The sequence below is a fragment of the Lutra lutra genome, chromosome 1, assembly GCF_902655055.1.
Source record: "Lutra lutra chromosome 1, mLutLut1.2, whole genome shotgun sequence".
In the NCBI taxonomy this organism is placed as follows: domain Eukaryota; kingdom Metazoa; phylum Chordata; class Mammalia; order Carnivora; family Mustelidae; genus Lutra; species Lutra lutra.
In genome coordinates, this window is record NC_062278.1 from 60037219 (window position 1) to 60057033 (window position 19815).

At 37.7% G+C, this 19815-nt stretch overlaps 1 protein-coding gene across 6 annotated transcripts in view; it reads right to left on the reverse strand.

Moving 5' to 3' along the window:
* The window catches only part of SLC9C1 (solute carrier family 9 member C1), a 96926-nt gene extending 79105 nt beyond the window's left edge, over positions 1-17821 (reverse strand). For all 6 annotated transcript variants that reach the window (XM_047724622.1, XM_047724646.1, XM_047724654.1 and 3 more), the window contains exons 1-7: positions 17737-17821; positions 17313-17470; positions 12828-13087; positions 11394-11494; positions 8712-8840; positions 5059-5224; positions 1954-2082 (exon numbers count right to left, since the gene is read on the reverse strand). In XM_047724622.1, the coding sequence (XP_047580578.1) occupies positions 1954-2082; positions 5059-5224; positions 8712-8840; positions 11394-11494; positions 12828-12978 (676 nt within the window). In that variant the 5' untranslated portion in view covers positions 12979-13087; positions 17313-17470; positions 17737-17821. The remainder of the gene's footprint in view (positions 1-1953; positions 2083-5058; positions 5225-8711; positions 8841-11393; positions 11495-12827; positions 13088-17312; positions 17471-17736) is intronic.
* Between the last annotated feature and the right edge of the window lie 1994 nt (positions 17822-19815).

Genomic DNA, 19815 nt, shown 5'->3' on the forward strand with positions numbered 1-19815 from the left:
CTCTTTGTATTTTTTGGTTTTCTGAGAGAGTGGTCCTTGAGTTTTTAAGAGGCTTCTGAATATAGACATCTTTATGTTGTTCACCTTCATCATCTTCAGGAAGTTTTGTGGTGAAATCCCTCTGAGAGACATAATATGGACTTTGGAAGAGGTTGAATGTATGTGGTAGTTTGACTTCCTCACACACCACAGATGAAATATATGAGGCACTTAAAGAGGGTGTACCTTCCTGTGGTAAACTAGGGTTCTAGGTTCACCACAGATGTTCCAAGCAGCCATGGCCTGGGTAAACTAATTGAATACAGAGCAAGGTTGAAGGTGAGCTCTCCTTATGTCGAAGTAGGGTAACTGTCCAGCATTTAGACCAGCTCCCTTGAGGAAGACATGAGAGGAGTGATGATCCCCATAATGGTGTTCTTGGGAAAGAACAGTCTTTAATTCTTAGTTTTAGGCATTGATTATAAATATGTGAGGCATAGATGGGTCAGAATAGACGTAAACAAGATTCCTGGCTGCCCAACAATGAAGTACTCTCCAAGGACAGGGAAAGCAACATCTAGCTAAAGCTTCCTCTTCTTGAGTGGTTACAAAAGTAATTTGAGATATGCTTAATTGCTGGGGATAGGGGATAGTGGAAAGCTCTTACTTCAATATAACTTATTATTTGGCATCATATAGACCACTTTGCTGTACTAGAATGTGGTCTTCCTAAATGCTCTTTTTTCAAGAGAATAGGAAGGTGAAATGAGATAATGCTTCATAAGGCTTTAGAGCACAAAAGACATCCAGAGAGTGGAATAGCATATGTCAACAATTTTCTCAAGAAGTCTATAATCATTACTTTTCTAAAATCAGTACAAATGGCAACACAGTAAAAAAAAAAAAAAAAAAAAAAGGTTGGGGTGCCTGGGTGGCTCAGTGGGTTAAGCCTCTGCCTTCGGCTCAGGTCATGATCCCAGGGTCCTGGGATCGAGCCCCGCATCGGACTCTCTGTTCAGTGGGGAGCCTGCTTCCTCCTCTTTCTCTGCCTGCCTCTCTGCCTACTTGCAATCTCTGTCAAATAAATAAGTAAACTCTTTAAAAAAAATTAAAAAAAAAGGTAAATAACTCTTAATATTATTTTGAAAATATTAACTTCATGGACATCCTTAAAGGGTCCTATAGACACACTCTCTCACCACCCTGTCCAGTGCAGTGACTATACTTTGAGAACCACTGTGACAGGAGGAGGGTATGGGGCTATAATCAGGTAGGGGCACTTAAAATGCTTCTGGGACTCCTGGTGACATTATATTTCTTGTCTTGAGTGCTAATTACTCATCTGTATATTTTATAATAATTCATTATAGTGTGCATATATCATATAGTATATATATATACACACACCACACACACACACACACACACACAGATATATGATAAAGTAATAAAAGATACTTATGTTCAGGGCTATCTGAATGGGCAAATGAGCTCATGAACACCTCGTAATCTCTGTTTACAAGCACTGCTCTCATGCTCTGAAGATGGCCCTCCACTTGGTCCCTGAGCTGAAAGCTTTTGATGTTGCCTGTGGGGAGATAGCACCAGTGAAGGGGAGGGCAACCGCTGCATCCTCTCACCACTGGCAGATGCATTACCTGGCTTATCTTCTGAGTTCCTTTTCAACACTTACAAAACAACATTTCTCATTCTGGTCAAGCATTCTGTCTCAGCCTAGGTCTGTGAACTGTTGCTCTTATAAGCATCCTCATGAAAGTCCCAACCTAGCCTCAACTAAAACCACAATGAATGTTAAATAAGGGAGGTGTGGTAGTGCTTTGTAAAGAGTAGATCACTATACTAATACAATTATATTTGTATAAGCGTAACTTATTATATTATAAAACCCACATCAGCTTCTAGAAAATATAGGATTCTGATTTTAAGAAATTTAGAAGAAAAATAAGTCCTTACCTAAAGAATGGTTCACCTTCGTTTTCAGGCTTACATTAATATCCTCAATACTAGTAAACACAATCAAAGACATTATAGCGGTCATCAGACTTTCTCCATTAATTAAATTGATGAGGCTTCTAGAAAGACCTATGGAAGAGAAAATATTTTGTTTAAGGTGGGAATATCATCAATATTAAAGAATAAAATTTTATTATCAAGTAGGACTATATTCTAAGCTATAGATTTATACCACATACTTTGCCCATGTACTTAAACAAACTTTGGTCATGCTTGAAAACTCCCTTGGGACAAATTTAATTATGTGTCAACTGTAAGTCTGGACTCTGTAATTAGGAACCAAACTAATTGTGGTTGACTGCAGTTTTTGTAAGAAAGATGATCAGCTAAAGCTGTCATTCCTTGTTTTAAAGCCCAGATCAGAACATGAAATTCACTATTTTTTTTTTAATTTGGTGACTTATCTAATATCATGTATTTAAGGCAAAAAACAATGATGGAGGGATAAAGAAAATTCATAAGCCAAATTTTAAAACATGGTACCTAAACAAAGTATTAGGGCAATGGTCAAGATAATCTTTCTATGATTAGAAACTGTCTGACTTTCCTATACATTCCTTTTGAAGATTTTAGAAACCAAGCTTTATGAAATGGAGAGCACCTGGATATGAGGTACTCCCATCCTAATTTCCCTCCATTTATGAAGCTAGTTTAGATATCTATCAATTATCATTTTTCTCTATTAAATATGCTTGTAGTGGCAAAAATATAACTTTGAGCATCTTAATGATTCTTTAGATGTCCAGAGGAAGGAAATGTTATTACATCATCCAACCACTTTATGATCACAACCTAACACAGTAAGTATGCTTTTGTAAGAGAAGAGAAGTCAAGGCATTCTGTTCCTGTGGAAGCTCAAGTGCCTTGATGGTCCAGTTCTTCACCTCTTTACACATTCATGCCCTTTGCTGTAAAATTGCAGTCTCTCTCACCTAAGATATCCAGCCTGTTTTGTTATGAGACATGATGCAAACAGAGGCTTAAGACACATTTTTGCTTCCTATCTCTTGCATCTCTGCCACCATCATGCTAGTGTTCACTGGCTGCACTACTGGAAGATTGTGAGAGATATGAAGAAGAACGGTGGATCTTCCCAGTTGAGGCCATCCTAGATCACTTAGCCCCCAAATGACCCTCTACCGGACTGAAGGTTCATTAGCAAGCCAAGCCAAGATCAGCAGAGCCCAGCCATGCCTTCATAACTGGTAGGCTCATGAGAAATAATAACTGCTGTTTTTAAGCCACTGTGCTTTTTCTTACTCAATTGTTGAAACTCAGAGTTATTCCCTACTGAGAAAAACCTAACTGGTACTGTCATATAACTATTCCAATTTGGAAAATGAACTACAACAAGATGTAAATATTTGAAAATGAACAACTGACATGGGGGCCTAAGAGGAGTCAACCGACCGTCAAAAGACAACGTGAATATATTCATGTACTCAGAAGCCTGGGCAGACGTTGTGTGTGTATGAAAGTAAAATAAAACAAATATAAAAATTTGGCTTTGAAAACTCAGGCAAAAAATGTTACCAAGAGAAAAATATTTTATTGTTCATTCTTATTTTTTTTAAATACACAAAATGAAGAGAAGTACAAAATTCCAAAAGTCATGGCAAGATGACTAAAATGTATGAGCATAACTTTGCAAGTTAACCCAAAGAAATCACTTATTTTTTTAAAAGATTTATTTCTTTATGAGAGAGAGAGAGAGAGAACACGTGCATGTAGGGGCAGGGAGAAGGGCAGAGGAAGATAGAGAGAGAGAGAGATCATGACTCCAGTCAGTGAGAGAGGGGTAGTGGGAGAGGGAGAAGCAGGCTTCCCGCAGAGCAGGGAGCCCGATGCAGGGCTTAATCCCAGGACTCTGGGATCATGACGTGAGCCGAAGACAGAAGCTTAAGGACTGAGCCACCCAGGCACCCCAGCCAAATCTTTCGAGTAGAAAAAGGGCTGGCACTGATAGAGTCCCCATAGAGACAGGGTTGGGTGACAGATGTTGACACTTCCTTTTCCCAGAGTCTTACTTCACAAACTTAATCTCTGTTTTGAAGAGTTGGCTTGCCTTTATTCGTAGAGGTACATTGATGTGTCTCCTCTATTTTATTTCTACTTGTCTCCAGCAGCTTTTTCCCCTGTAACTGATCATAAAATGAAAAGTGTGTGTGCATGTGTTTGTGTGTGCATATTTGTGTGTGCACATGCACACATGCCATATTAAGTTCTATTTCAGGGGTGAAATAGATCGAGCCCTCTGCTCAGCAGGGAGCCTGCTTCCCCCTCTCTCTCTACCTGCCTCTCTGCCTACTTGTGATCTTTCTCTCTGTCAAATAAATAAATAAAATCTTAAATAAATAAATAAGTAAATTATATTTCAAAACAAGTGTTGTAATTCTTGTTACTAAAAAGTGACTGGAGGAAAACAAATTCAGTAATTGTTTTTCTTGGATGAGGTTCTTAGATTTGTGTGTGTGTGGGGGGGTTATGTTGACTTGGTATTTTATTTTTAAATATAGATTTATTCTAAAATAGAACACACTGAAAACACAGTAGCATTAATGATTTTATTGTTTTTGACTTTCAAGTTTTTTGGTCCTAATGGTGATGATGACTCTAAAAGCAATTTTTTTTTTTAAACAAATGGCATTATCCTAATGACAGTATTGTCAAAGGAACAGGGGTATTAGGCAATAGAAATGTTACCACAGTGTGCTGCAAATTGTTTGTTCCTGGAAATGTTGGCTCAAGATAGAAGGATGTATAAAGTCAAGGATTACAAATAATCCCATTTTATCCCATAATTGGATGAAATATATATATATATATATATATATATATATATATATATATATGCTAAGTAAATCCATTACTGGCATTTCATTTTGTTCTAAGGATCACTAAACTGAATCTCCATGTTTAATCCCCAGTGTCTCAGAATCCTATTTCACATAGTGAAAATCTACATTGAATAAAATATCTTAAAGCTAGATACATTAAACACAGAACATAATATTTTAAATGTAGGAAAAGAAAAAATATACCTACCAAGGTCTCTTATAGCAACTGCCGTCAGCATGGGATCTGAACTCACAAGGATCGTTGAAAATAATAACCATGGTGTGGTTTCCAAAAGTAATTTATCCACAGATGCCAGATACCAAAGAATTAATATATAATTCATCACAAAGCCAGGAATTGTAATTAAAAGTACCTGCAAAAAAATTTTACAGATAGAAAAATCAGATTGCCTTTGTATCCTATTTTTAAAAGTAGATTATCAATTTTATTTAATAAACATCTGCTTGCAACTCTGGAAATAAGAGGCAAATATTGCAATGAGATTCTTAGGACCTATAACATACCAGTTATAGGAAATATCATACTGTCATTAAAAGGAAACTTTAATTTTCTTGGCAAGGCCATTGAATATACATACATATGTGTAAAGGTGTATGCGCACATACAATATATACACATGCATATATACACACTTAACTATGCAGAGAAGTGAAACATAGGCTATTAACATAGAAAGAACACAAGTTTGAAAGAAGTCACAAAAGAGGAAAAGAAGAAGAAAATAAGATAATAAAAGGAATGTAGAGAAATGGCAGAGGACGCTAGAAAGATGGGAAGAAAATTCCTGTTATTCTACAATTGGAACCTGGTCTTCTGCCTTCCTACCGTTGCCTTCTGCTTCCTCTTACTACACCAGTGGCAGCTATTAGCAAGATTTCATTCCCAAAGGGACTTAGAAAAATGTGATGTGCCTGAAGCTACCTATAAGACTAACATAATACAATAAAAAAAAAAACCCACAAAAAAAGAATTCAGAAATGCATCCCCATGGTCATTGCAGCATTATTTAGATACAATAATGTAAATTTACTCCATTTACTTTATTTACAATAATATATACAGTAATAAGACATGGAAGCAACGAAGTGTTCATTGATAGATGGAGTTGATAAAGAATATGTATTATATATATAATAGAATACTATCCAACCATTAAAGAGAAGGAATTTTTGTCTTCTGCGACAACATGGATGAAACTTGAAGGCATTATGCTTCGTAAAATAAGTCAAATAGAAAAAGGGAAATACGGTATGATCTCACTTACATGTGGAATCTTAAAAAAAAAAATAAAGTGAGCTCATAGACACAGAGAATAGATTGGCAATTGCCAGAAGTAGGGGAGGGGCAGGAAGTTGGTGAAAAGGGTGAAACATTATTAGATGTTTATTCACCATCTGCTAGGCAATAAGGGATCAGGCAGGACCTAGAGAGGTGAAGGGGGTCAAAATGTACAAACTTCCAGTTCTAAATAAATCATGGAGATGCAATGTATAGCATGGTCACTACAGTTAATAATACTGTACTGTATATTTAAAAGCTAAGAATTTAGCAACAAATTAAAAAATTTGTAATTATGCAGTGATGGATGTTAATTAGACTTATTTTGATGGTCATTTCAAAATCCATACAACTACCGAATCATTGCATTGTATACCTGAAAGTAATATAATGTCGTATGTCCATTATATCTCAATTTAAAAATAAAATAAAAAATAAAAATGAAAAATTATAAATATTTCATAATGATATTCACAAATGCTCTTACTACCAATATTAAATAAAAAACATATATATATATATATATATATATATATATATATATATAGATGTACCTATACGAGTCTTGTGACTAAACTTTAGCATACATCCTTAATTATTTCTTCAGAATTTCAATAAGTAATACTAAGGACATGCACCATTTTAAGGTTTTCCATAGAGATTGCCAAACTGCCTTCCAGAAAGGTTTGCCAACAAACATAGCCACCAACAGTGTACCAATCAATCCCATTTAAGACAATTCTCCAGAGAAGTAAAATCAAATGACAACCCCAGGTTCCTGTCTCAGTTTTTGCTACATCAGGAAAGTTATGCCTTTCTCTAATGAAAAAGTACAGGCTCTCATTCTTTTGTTTATTACATGTTTATTCACCACCTGCTAGCAATGAGGCATTGTGTAGGCTCTAGAGAGGCAAAACCAAAGATAGGTTAAAAAAAAAAAAAGAATTCAGAAGAACTAAAATCTTAAAAGCTATCTTCTTTCTGATTATTTTGTTCTTCATTTGTATGAAGTCATGCATGATGAATTGGGGAATAGACTCTAGCTTAGGAGGCTGGGGAGCTAGTGCTAAGTGATTTGGTTGAGTCATCTAATCATACATCTCTTCCTGAATCTTAGAAGCAGCAGAAAAATGATGGATTGTTTATATCGCCCTGTCGAGCCTGGGATCTCCTGAGAGGGAGTCTTTGGTGGATGAACCTTGGTGACAGCATTAGAAAGATGTGAGAAAATCAACGCCTCCTACATGATTGACCTCTAGGGTGTCTGGGTTCTCATGGCAAGGTTTTGATCATCTGGAGAGTTGTATAACTAACTCCTGTTCAAAGGAAAAATTAAAATGAGGCTCTGAGATAAGAAGACTGAGGGTCAGGAGACCCTCATCCTTGTACTCCCACCAAATAGCTGTCAACACCCCGATAAGTCACAAAGCATATTGTTTGTAAAAGTGTTTGCAGTAATTCTGTTCCCTGAATTCACACCACTGGAAAGCTATCTCCAGCACTGACTTGGTTAGTCATGTCATTCTTTGCTTTGGCTAAAAGGAGCAAACACGATGAAGGTACAACCTAAAAAGCATTGGCAAACTGGAGCTTGCTCTCTTCTGTTGATGTCTGAGACTCTGCAACTGTCATGGCAAGAAATCTGGAATAACCTTCTAGATCATGGTAGTGACACCCACTGCCTACAGCCAACTCTAATGGTAACTACCATGCATGGGGCCCATCCAGCTCATCCCACCTCGGCTGACCCAAGAGTTGTACCGAGTTGCAGGAGACAGCTCAGCAGAGATCACCCAAATCCAGCCCGAAGTACTTTTATATCTCTATTCTGTTCAATTTCTTTTATTTTCTTTCTTTCTTTTTTTTTTTTCCCCTTTGGTCATTTGTCTGAACTCCCATTTGCTTGGACTCAAAATAAAGTAAGTTATTTTAATAGTTTGTTTTCTAATGTAGTTTAGGTAATGGCCTTATATTTACAAAGCTATTTTAATTACTTTGAAAGAAATATATATCCTGCTTAAGATTTGGAGTTATTTTTTTCCAAAGGTCTTTCCTTGATGGAACCCACACTTCCTTGATGGGTTTCAAATATCACATGATGAGAAAAAAATCACAATAGTTGGTGAATTACAGTTAGAGCTGTTCCTGTGAGTATTCTCCATTTTTGTTCATGTGAGTATGGAAGTTTCAGAAGGTGGATATTTAAAACACAGCTTTTATGAAAAACAATAAAAAACTGGATCAAATATATTTTGTAATAACTCTCTAATAGCATCTTGGAGTTAAAATTATAACTGGCATTATACTCTGCCAGACAGATTTTCAGAATAACTTTTTTTCCTCCATAGGTTTTTTCCCCTGAGCTTTCAAAAACACTGGACAATTGCTCAGATATGGTTTATTCACTAAAATACAAAGCTGAATTTACTTCTCCCACACCTTATGTTTTTTCCTTGTCTTCTTTATTTTCTAATTTAGAGCAAAATTTTTAAAAATCTGAACATAGACAACAGAGAGTAGGTCATGAGTGCATGATATTATCGCAAAAGAGAATGTCTTACCTGCCAAAATAACTTCTGCAGTATGTAAACATCCATGTCAAAGGCAACATTAAAGATAATTATTGGGGTAAATAGATCAAAAAAGATTTTTGGACTCATCCATTGTATGGCATCTGCATATATTTGGACCTAATAATATAAAAAATATGTCATTTTCTCATTTATCCATCCTCCTATTAGCATAGATTACATGCCAGGCACTCCTATCTCTAGAAAAAGAGAAAAAGATATATCACAACGAATAGGTGTTCAAATCTTGACTGTATTGCTTTTCATCATTTTCCTTTTAAAAAAAAAATTTATTATTTTAGAGAGAGGGGAAAGTGGAGTGGGGGAGGGAGAGAGCGTCTTAAGACTTAAGCCCCATGCAGGGCTCGATCTTACCACCCTGAGATCATGACTTGAATCGAAACCAAGAGTCAGACACCTAACTGACTGTGCCACCCAGGCACTCCAGATTTTCATAATTTTCCATCGCATTATCTCCATGCCTATTTTGTTTTTTAAACAATGGGAATAGAAAGTACATTGATAGTGGGTACAAGAGAATATGAAGGAGATCTTCAGGCATACAAGAGGAAGACAGGTTTCAGGTGGATTGATTATCATGCACAACCATCCACAAAGGAGCAAGCAATCATATTAAATTTCAGAAACTACAAATAATTAACCATGGCTTACACAGAAGATGTGTGTGGGAGAGTAGCAGGAATAAAAACTGGGAAGTTAATGTTGTTAATGAAATAACAAATTAATGGTGTTTATCACAAATTATTTAGTTGATATTTGTAAATCCTGTTATGGGCATCCACTCAACATTCTGTTCATTAAGGAAACACGGATTGCCTGCTGTGTTAGGTGGTATCTTTGCTTTGGGAGGGATGACTCTCCATGAGTCTCTTGTGTTTCTCCATGTCTTATGAGTGGAGGCACTGATTGCTTTTCTTCCAGACTAACTTTCAAAAGTATTTGTATGGCTAACAGCTTTGGAAGACAGAGCCAAGTGCCCTCCTTGAGAGCAAAGAACTGGCATACTATGCTGTACATCGTAATAAGGACAGTGTCTCCGTTTAGGGCAAGAGGTCAGGAGAGCTTACTGCCCATCACGAAATATTCAAGTTCTCTAAACTCAGGTTTCTTCTCCTCTAATGCAATCCATCATGTATGCAGGTTTCACCGGGCTCTCTCTTTTTTTTTTTTTATCCCTGTAGGTATTGGGGCTCATGGAACAAGAAGATGCTGATACTCCAGCTTCTGCTCTTGCCATGAGCAATAAAGTCCTTTTCTTAGGCCCAAGCGTCCCATGTCTTTTGCCAGGATCATGAAACTGTGGCAGGCTAACTTATTATTTGCAAATAAAGTAAAATCTTAGACCTTGCACAGTTCTTGATCTCTGTTCTCTTCTTTTAAAGTTATTGACAAATAGAAAAGTTGATAGAAGTACTTAAAATTGCATATAAGTCAAAATTGTATGGTTACAAAACCTATTGATGACAAATGAAGTAATAATCTGGTTCTTATATGGATACATGTTTTTCATAATGTTCATTAATATCACTGGTTACATTGTTTGGGAAGGCCAATCGTTTTCATACATGTTCTCATTCACACTCTGATTGACTAGAGTAAGTGGAGAACTATGGCCTCGGGCCACATCTGACTCAATGCTTGTTTTTTTAAAATAAATTCCTATTAGAACACAGCCATGCTTCTCACTTACATATTGTTGAGTAATTGTGACAGAGTTCACGTGGCTTGGATAACCTAAAATATTTACTCTATGGCCTTTTATAGAAAAAATTTGTTGCCAACCCGGGGCTAGAGAACTATTTAATGTGTCAATGATGCATTCTACATCCCTTATAGTAAAGAGAGTCTCTCTCCTCTACCTGACTCCAGCTGTTCTCAACTATTTATAACACCGTAGCTGCCTTGACTACATCTGTGGTTTGCCTTCCTCTCACTTCCAACTCCAGGTAAGAGGTTCAGCTTCTGTTTCTTGAGATCTTGTAAGACACACACTTAAAGACTTAGCCTCTATTCTAATGGGAACCCTGTAAAGCGTTCCTAACTGAGGCAATAGATTGGTTCAATGTCAGAACTCTCTTGCAACTAGAGTCCTGTACCAGCCGCTCAGGGTCTCTGGGCTTCTATCTTATTAGCCAATTCTTGGGATGCCTGAGTAGCTCAGTTGGTTAAGCATTTGCCTTTGGCTCAAACCATGACCCCAGGGTCCTAGGATCTAGTTCCACATCAAGGCACCTTGCACAGCAGGGAGTCTGCTTCTCCCTCTGCGTGCAGCTCCCCCTGCTTGTGATCTCTCTCTGACAAATGAATAAGTAAAATATTTAAAGAGAAGAGGCAATTCTCATCTAAGTTTTTGAATTCTGCTTAAACTGTCATTAGCTGCTTATACTCTCAGTAGGTGTATGTGAACTTATTCTCTGAGGTGCCCAACTCCTTACAGATGGAGGCTCTGTTTGACTACGTTTAGCTGAATCTCAGCTCTGTCACCCTTGGTTCCTTTTTTCATGCATCTGGTCTGACGTCATCCATATCACAAGCATCCATAGACTAGCAGAGCAGTGAGTTGGTAAGTATTTTTGCAAATTTCCTTAAGCCATTTTTGTATTTGTATGAATTTGAGATATACTACAAAATACTCATATTTACTATACACACCTGCTCAGAAGTAAAACTTAATATTTCAAAACTGCATCCAATTAAAAATAATATCACTGGGACAGGAACTGGAAAGTCTTTTAGGTGTAGATTCAAAAATGCTGCAAAAAATACATGTTTACTGAAAGGCAGTGATATATCACATTTATGGAACTTTAATTTGATATGTTTTCTTAATACTGAGGACAATGAAATACTGTTCCACTTTTCACTTACTTAATTCCTGTAATTGAAACCTTCTCTCATACTTAAGCATATTGAATTGGTATAATTCTTAATCTGCTGGATTCTGTATTTATCTCTTCTATGAAGTATCTCGTTTCCTCAGTATCTTTAGTAAATATTGCTAGCAGTCATTGGTTCTTGGGTTATTATTAAAATATTTATAGCAATTTTTTGTACATGCTATATATCAGGTACTAGTTTCTTTAGCAATCTTGCAATAAAAGGTTAATAAATAACTAAACTTTAATGAAATCTCCTGGTTGATTCCCAAACTAACAATGAGGAACCAGCTATAAGAATTTGCCCAATGAGGGGCACCTGGGTGGCTCAGTGGGTTAAAGCCTTTGCCTTCGGCTCAGGTCATGGTCCCAGTGTCCTGGGATCGACACATCGGGTGCTCTGCGGGGAGCCTGCTTCCACCTCTCTCTCTATCTGCCTGCCTCTCTGCCTACTTGTGATCTCTGTCTGTCAAATAAATAAATAAATAATAAAAAAAAATAATTTGCCCAATGAGAAAAGCTAGCTTCCTATATTTCTGGTTGCCTACTACACATTAGAAAGCCTATAATGAATTGTTATCAAAGTACAATAAGCAATATCACAGCATTTCCTTCAGTTTAATGCTTTCTGCCTCTTTGTAATATAAGTTTTAATCCAAGAATGAAAAAAAGTGTTTTCTTTTGATTTTTATAGTATTCTTCTCATAGAAGGAGGCATAATTTATTATTTGAACAAAACCTATGGGACACCCTACCAAGTGGTTAAAAGATAACCGATCCACTCAGAAGACTCCCCCTCATTTTGAAAATTCTTTGCTCAAGTGAAGAAAGTAGTACACAACTAGTTTTAATATATGAATGAAACTATAGTTTGTGATTTCGCAGAGAGCAATCAAAATACCCCATCTCTTAATATTTGGCTCATCTGTTTTGATTCTTCCCATCATTTATATCTAATCATGACCTACCAAGTAAAAAGTGTGAATACTTTGAATCCAAAAGATGATAAATAATATGAACTAGACTCTACATATCTCTTTTTCAGGGGCAGATTATCATTGGATTCATTTGGTTGATAATCTTGGGTTAAAAGTATGAATTTAGGAACAAAATTCTAATTTTCTATTACTACTACTTTCCCCAGTTCTATATGGTGACATTTACAAGACATAGCCATAGAATAAACTCAAATAAAGAGAGTTATACCTACCTCCAACTGTGCAGACCAAGGACAGTATTAGAATGATTTCAGGGAGATCTTCAGAAGTAGTCATAAACGTACTTGTGAAAAATTCCTGCCATGTGTTAGAAAATCCTCTGGTAAGAAGAGTGAAATTAGACAGACTAGAATTCAAATCCATTCTGCTGTTTCTCACAGACCATTTGAATTCAACTCTTAAGACTCAGCAAAACTCTCACAGGATCACAGGATTGTAAAATTTGCCTTCTTCTTGAGCTTCTAGTACATTTCTTAAAAAAGAAGAAGAAGAAGAAGAAGAAGAAGAGGAAGAAAAAAGCTCACATTTCTCCTTAATTATTACTGGTGATATCTTAGGGTCCACCAAATTTTGGGAAGCCTCTGCCTTCTATGATGCCTACAATTTGACTGAGATATAAAAGGTACAACCCCAAGTGATAGAGACTAGCCAGTGTCACCCTGCGATCACTTACAATGCCAAGCACTCTGCTGTTATTCACCGTGCATCTACCCAATGGTGTGAAAGGAGTTTTCATCTAACCAGTTACTGGGACCACAGACTAGTGTAGATTACTTAGTTCTGGGGATGGACAACTGAAGGGTTTGCCCTCAGCTTATCTGAGACTCTGGAAGCTGTCTGGCAGCTGTTCCAAATGGGGAAATTGGATACGGTCAGAATATTCTGATCTCTTTTGCTGCTTACTCCAGACAGGAGTTAATAGACCATGGTGATATTCCATCTTAGCATTCTTTTATCTCATTTAGGTGCGATGAGCCAGGTTTTCTCTAACTTTTGTATATTTATATAGTAACCAAGAACATAAGAAAAATGTTGAAACCAAAAGGATTTAAAACAAGGGAGTTGTTACATGTTCTATCTCATTGTTGCTTCATGGAAGAGGAACAAGAAGGGCCACGATGTGTCCTGGGTGTTGGGCTCCGGGAAATGCAGGAGGAACAATAGAAATGACCCCCGGGGCAGTCATCTTCCAGCCTCCCCACCCCCCCTTTCCTTAACCCTTGACTCTTCCACCAAAAGGATGTATGCCCAGGTCACGTCTCCATAGGTAACCCGATACCTATGCAAGAAACAGAAGTATCAGAACCCCCCAGCCCATACCCTCCGATCACCAAATACCCTACCATATATGTATGTGAGCCCATGCCCTACCTTGGCCTGATAAAAGACCCCCACCAACTCCCTCCCAGTGCGACTTCCCCCACTCCCCTTTCTGGGAGGAACCTTGCCCAAGGGTGCCCACCTCCTCCCGGGGCAACTTTCCTGGCTCCCCTTCTCCCGAGCCCCGAAACTTCATTGGAGAGTGCCTTTAATAAATCTTGCCTTGCGCCCACTTCGCCTGGTGTCGTGTTTATCTCGCCTATAAAACCTTACACTGGGATGTGTCTTGGTTTGAGGAAATAAGTGATAATTACAGTCTGTAATATCATCTGCTTCCCATGCTAAGGAGTGTTTTATATCAGGGTCTTAAAATTCATGCAGGGAATTCTTCCAATTCTATCTCCTAACAGTGACTTAACATTTTCTAGTGTCCTCTATTAGCATCTTATCTGGCTGCCATGCTAAATTAGTTCATTTTTACCAAACTTCCTTTTCTAATCCAGAAATGTCTTTTTAAATTTCAAAGTTCAATGTCTTTTTAAATTTTAAATACTTTGTTATTATATACCCTTTTCTAATTATAAAAATAATATTTTGAAAGAGAAAATTAAATGAATACATGTTTACTGAACACTTCTGAAATAAAATATGTAAACAAACATTGCCAAAAACAGGGGGAAAAAAATCAACCACAGTCCTGCCATCTCATTGTTCTTGTGTGTATTATTTACACTGTTGGGCTCATCTTTACACTAATATACTTTATACTGCTTTGCACTCGGTGTTCTATCAGTAGCATCAAAGAGCCTCATAAACACCATTTATAAAGGTTGTATCATATTAGCACCAATGTAAAAGTGCCAACTGTGGTCAGACTGCCCGTAAGCAAAGGGCTGATGGGCTACAGCTTACAGGGTGAAAGACTCTGGGCAGCTTCCTTCACGGCTGTTGTCCTCAGTCTTCCTATGTGTATAGGTCCCTATCTGTGAAACTTATCTCTCTGTGTCTATTTTATTTATTTGGCATCACCTGAGGTGTTATAATGATACTGATGCCTGGGTCCTATCCCCGGAGATTTCTGTTTCAATCAGTCTGACTTGCAGCCTGGGCTTCATCAGCAATTTTAATGTGCAGTCAAAGTCAGCAACCACTGGGATTCACCCAATTCAAAGGCAAAATTCCTCCATTTTTAGTCTCAAATCATTTCTTTCTTTCTTTTTTCAGTGTTCAGCAATTTTGTTTTATTTTTTATTTTTTAAAACTTTAACTTTTTTAAAAAATTATTTTATGTTAGTCACCATACATCATTAGTTTTTGATGTAGTGTTCCATGATTCAAACAATACTGGAAACACATCTGAAGTTTTAAGTTGGGTTCATCATTTGTGGCAGTAAGTTCCCTGGCGAACTGTGGTGTGTCTCAGTAACAGGATGTTGAAATAATTGTGCATCTGGGCTCTGGCTCAGTGATTCTGGAGAAGGTCCAGAAAAATAAGAGTTTGCTATAGATCGGTGCTGTCAGGAAAAAAAGGATAATTCTGTGGCTGGGTATCTTATCTATAGGGAGGGCAGACTAGAACAAGGATAAAGCTGTCACCGGTAAAGAAGCAGAAGTCACTCATTTTAGCCAAGAGAGGGGTTGTTTGGTATCTATGGGTTGCCCGGTGACTTTCTGTTCCACTTTTAAGGTTTAGAGGGATCTCATGATGTTGATGTTCTGTGAGATTGTGTCCAACAGGAGAATAATATGGCCCATGTATGAGCAGCAGTCCAGCTGGTCGTGACACTGAGGGATACCTAGCTTTGAGTGTTAGACCAGTTCCCTGATGTCAGGGGCTTCTTTTGTGTTTGCCTAGTTTTTGTTTTTCCTCGAACGATTTCTAAATTCCTTAATTTTACTTTAACATGTCAAGAACTGGAGATAGACCCAGATATCTTGATAGCTGTATAGCTCTGATGGAACAGAGCAAGTATGGCTATCCCCCTAAGACAGAGATTCTCAACCTTGGTGCCTCACTGGAATAAGTTAGAGTTTTAAAAATACAGAGGTGGGGTTGCCTGGCTGGCTCTGTGGGTAAGGCGTGGGACTCTTGGTCTCAGGTTGTAAATTTGAGCCTCATGTTGGGTGTAGAAATTACCTAAAAATAGGATCTTTAAAAAAAAAGTACAGATGTATGGGTGGCACTCCCAGAGGTTAATCTAATAGGTCTAAGGTCTAACCTGGGTATTGGGAACTTCAGAAGCTTCCCAGTGATTCTAATGAGCAGCCATTATTCCGAAGCCCCGCCCTGAGAGAAGTCCATGCCTTTAGGAAACAACACTGTGATAGTTTAATGATACTTGCTTTTAGTTAAATGCCAAACTATTTAGAAAAATAATGTCAATGTCACCTATTAACTTGCCCACTGTTATTCCAAAATTAAACATCCTGGAGCAAAGAGGCTTGACCAAAAAAGGAAAAGTATTTTCTGCAACATAGTTACACATTCTTACATGCTTGCAGAATTTACTACAATTAAGGAGTTTATTTTCCAAACTAAAAGTAGGGAGACATGTTCCCATAAGCATTTTCCTTATTTCTAAAATTGTTTATATGAAAACTTTAAAAAGTGTTTATATATTTAAACCTAATCAACTCCTTTCAGAAAAGAAAAAAATTACTCTGTCTTCATTATCCTTGAAATTCAGGGATACAGATGATCAAGTTCAACTGAATTTCACTATCTGGCTGTAAATACATGGCAAACACTCAGTCTGGCTTTTCCAACCTCTACGCCAAATTCTCCTGGCAAACCTCTCACCCAACGAAATGATCTCATTTTAAGTTAGCATGTAAATGCTAATATTAGTCTAGTTTAATATTTTAAAAGGTATGGGTAAAGGAATAGCAGTGAGACTAAACAGATTTTCAATGTTCATTGAAACTCTTCTCAAGGTTCAGCTGACTTTTGACAACTTTGGAGAAGTTTATGAGTCTGTGTCTCATTAAAAGTATTCATCTGTCTTGAAATTACCATATAGGTTTCCTACATTAATTTTTCAATAAATTTGATATGCCTCCATTTCCACTATGCATGGAGTAAATTCATGACTGCTCTCTCAGAAAGGGCATGTAGCCTTGCCTCTCAACAGTCAGTCGGCCTTAAGAAATTCTCTCTGTCATGGAAAAGTGGAAGTAAGACTAATTCTCTGTCCCTGAAAATGGGAGGTCTTTTTTTCCTTCTAATCACCACATTTTTCAGGAATTCGCAGACAAAAGCATCCTGAGGAGGGCACAGTGGCATCCCAGTAATCTTCACAAGGGGCAAACTCTGGCCTAAAGGTTTATGACAGACCACCACCGGGGTCCTGCCACACCACACAGCAGCCCTTACTCACGACTCTAACTGACATGGACGGTCTGTCGCCCTCCTAATGCCTCTTCACTCCCAAGGAACCCTTCGTCCCTCTCGGCTCAGCTCCATGCACCTGAGGAGACTGACCAGGACATCAGCGTGCTTTCCTCTCCCTGCCTCAGCAAGGCAAAGGTAACAAACCTATAAACCAGATAGTTTGGAAGGGATGATATAGGAAGAGTCATGGAGGAGGGACAGCGGTTAAGGCGCAGCAAGTCCAAATGAGAGGCTTGTTTGCCTTGATTTGGCTGCCACAGGAAAGGTGGAAACTCTTCGAGGGAATGGCTGGCTGAATGGGTAGCTGGAATACTGTGGGAGCATTTCCTCCTCTCCAAGGAAAGGCTGAGGGAGCAAAGTACCAGAGGGGAAGGACAACTTCCTGAATGGAAAACTGCAGGAGGGCTCACCATCCAGAGTCTCAGGAAGAGTATCCTGGGGTAGTGAGAAGTGGAGACTAGCTCTTCTTTTCACCCCAGAACCGCCACAATCAACTGCAACCTCTCTGGCAGTTACTTGCTCCAAGCCCCGCCCCTGGTCTGCACCCATTGGCTTCAGGTCCATAACTCCTGACCTGATTGGCTGATGAAATACATCAGAAGATGCTGCTCAGCACCACTGCCCCTTTACTTCCAAGGCAACCGTGGACGACTTAAGACCATGTTTATTTTTAAAAAATAATAAATAGATAAATAAGGGTGAAAAAGAACCCCAAGAATTTTATTGCTATGTTAATTTAAAGTTTTGGAACAATGGATTTCTGGTAAAGAGCTGATGGACACTCTTTTCCTAGAATTCTAGAAGTCGGTTTCCTGGGTAAGACAGGGAGGTAGAGATTTTGAAATATGAGGAGGCTGGTTACTGGATTAGAAAAAAGAGAGAGAGAATGGTTATGTGGGACATGTAGAAGAATAAACAGGCCAGGTGGACTTTCACTTCTGGAATATTTATGTGGAGAAGTTGTTAAGAATAATGAGACACTCATTTCTTTTTCCTAAATAAATCTTACAAAGGACATTTTAATTGAAATTATGTAGTGATATTACAATAAAGTCAATTTTTATATTTCTAGTCTCATCATAAAGTATTTTAGGAGACATTTTGTAATGATTTTGAAGTCTAGATACTTATTTGGTATATGTGATACCTCTTTATAATTTTACTCACACAAAGTCTTTGTGAAGTTATTTTGATGCCTACGAAAAGGTTTGTGCAGAGAAGAGAGGTGCTAGAGTGGGGAAGTGAAAGGCAAATCCATCGAAGATAGAAGTAAATGCTGGAGAATGGCTGACTAAATTATCCACCTGGCCTGTAGAGAACCTTTTACAGACTTTGTAAGTGGTCTTCTAGTGGCCATTAGGCAATAGAATTCGCCAAAGAAAATTATTTTCACAAAGTTAGCACTGTAAATCCATCTGGGGGATGGTCAATCAAGGAAACTAAGAAAGGCTTTCAAAAGTGATAAAGTGCACATAATGTTTTAAGGACATGAAAATCAAGACTGTTTCTGAGAGACATGCAAGTTATCTTCTATTCGAGCTAGGATTAGATTAGCAGATGAAGTAATCACTATATCTATACTCTCATGAGAAAGATATAAACATTTATTTTTAAAGATTTTTAAAATATTTATTTTCCATTCTTTGTGTTTCATCTCTTTCTCCAGGCCCACTTAATTCTACTCCAATAACTACAGGGAAGAGGAACTGTGTTTCCCCCTTTATTTTCTCTGATTTATTTGGGTGGAATTCAGCAGAAAATAAAAAAATTGGTCATGATCTTTTTCTATAATATCTACTGTGAGTGATTTCCTCTTATCTCTTACTTGCCTTTTTAAATTTTAATTATGTTCTTTAAAAACTCACCATTATTAAATTTAAATTTTTTATATTAAAACCTATTGATGCTTTTTTATCTGTGATTCCTTCTATCATTTTTGAGTGAAGTCCACCTTCTATAGTGAAGAAGTTTAATAATATTGTAGGGACCAAAGGCAGGTCATCCCCAAATGGGTCACTTTGACATGGAGATATTTTGAGTTAAAAAGCAATCAAAGGGCACTGAGGTGGCTCAGTTGGTTAAGCATCTGCCTTTGACTCAGGTCATGATCCCAGGGTCATCTGTGTCCTGGGGCTCCCTGCTCAGCGTGGAGTCAACATCTCCCTCCCCCCTGCCTCTCTCCCCTGCTCTTGCTCTCTCTCTCTCCCTCTTGCTCTCTCTCAAATAAGTAAAATCTTAAAAAAAAAAAAGGCAATAAAAACTCAGGTAATTCAGGAAAAGCTCTTTACCTCTCCCTCAAAGGCATATAAAAATTTAGAAGACCTCCAAGTAAAGAGCAATCACCATATTTAACATCATAATAGGACCTAAGTGTGGTAGAAAGGGAGGAACCTACCAAGATCTGTTTGATCCAAGTCCTCTATGTCCCATTTTTTCTAAATGGCCCAGCAAACATTTGTTTATCTAAGATTTACTCTTTTTCATGTTCC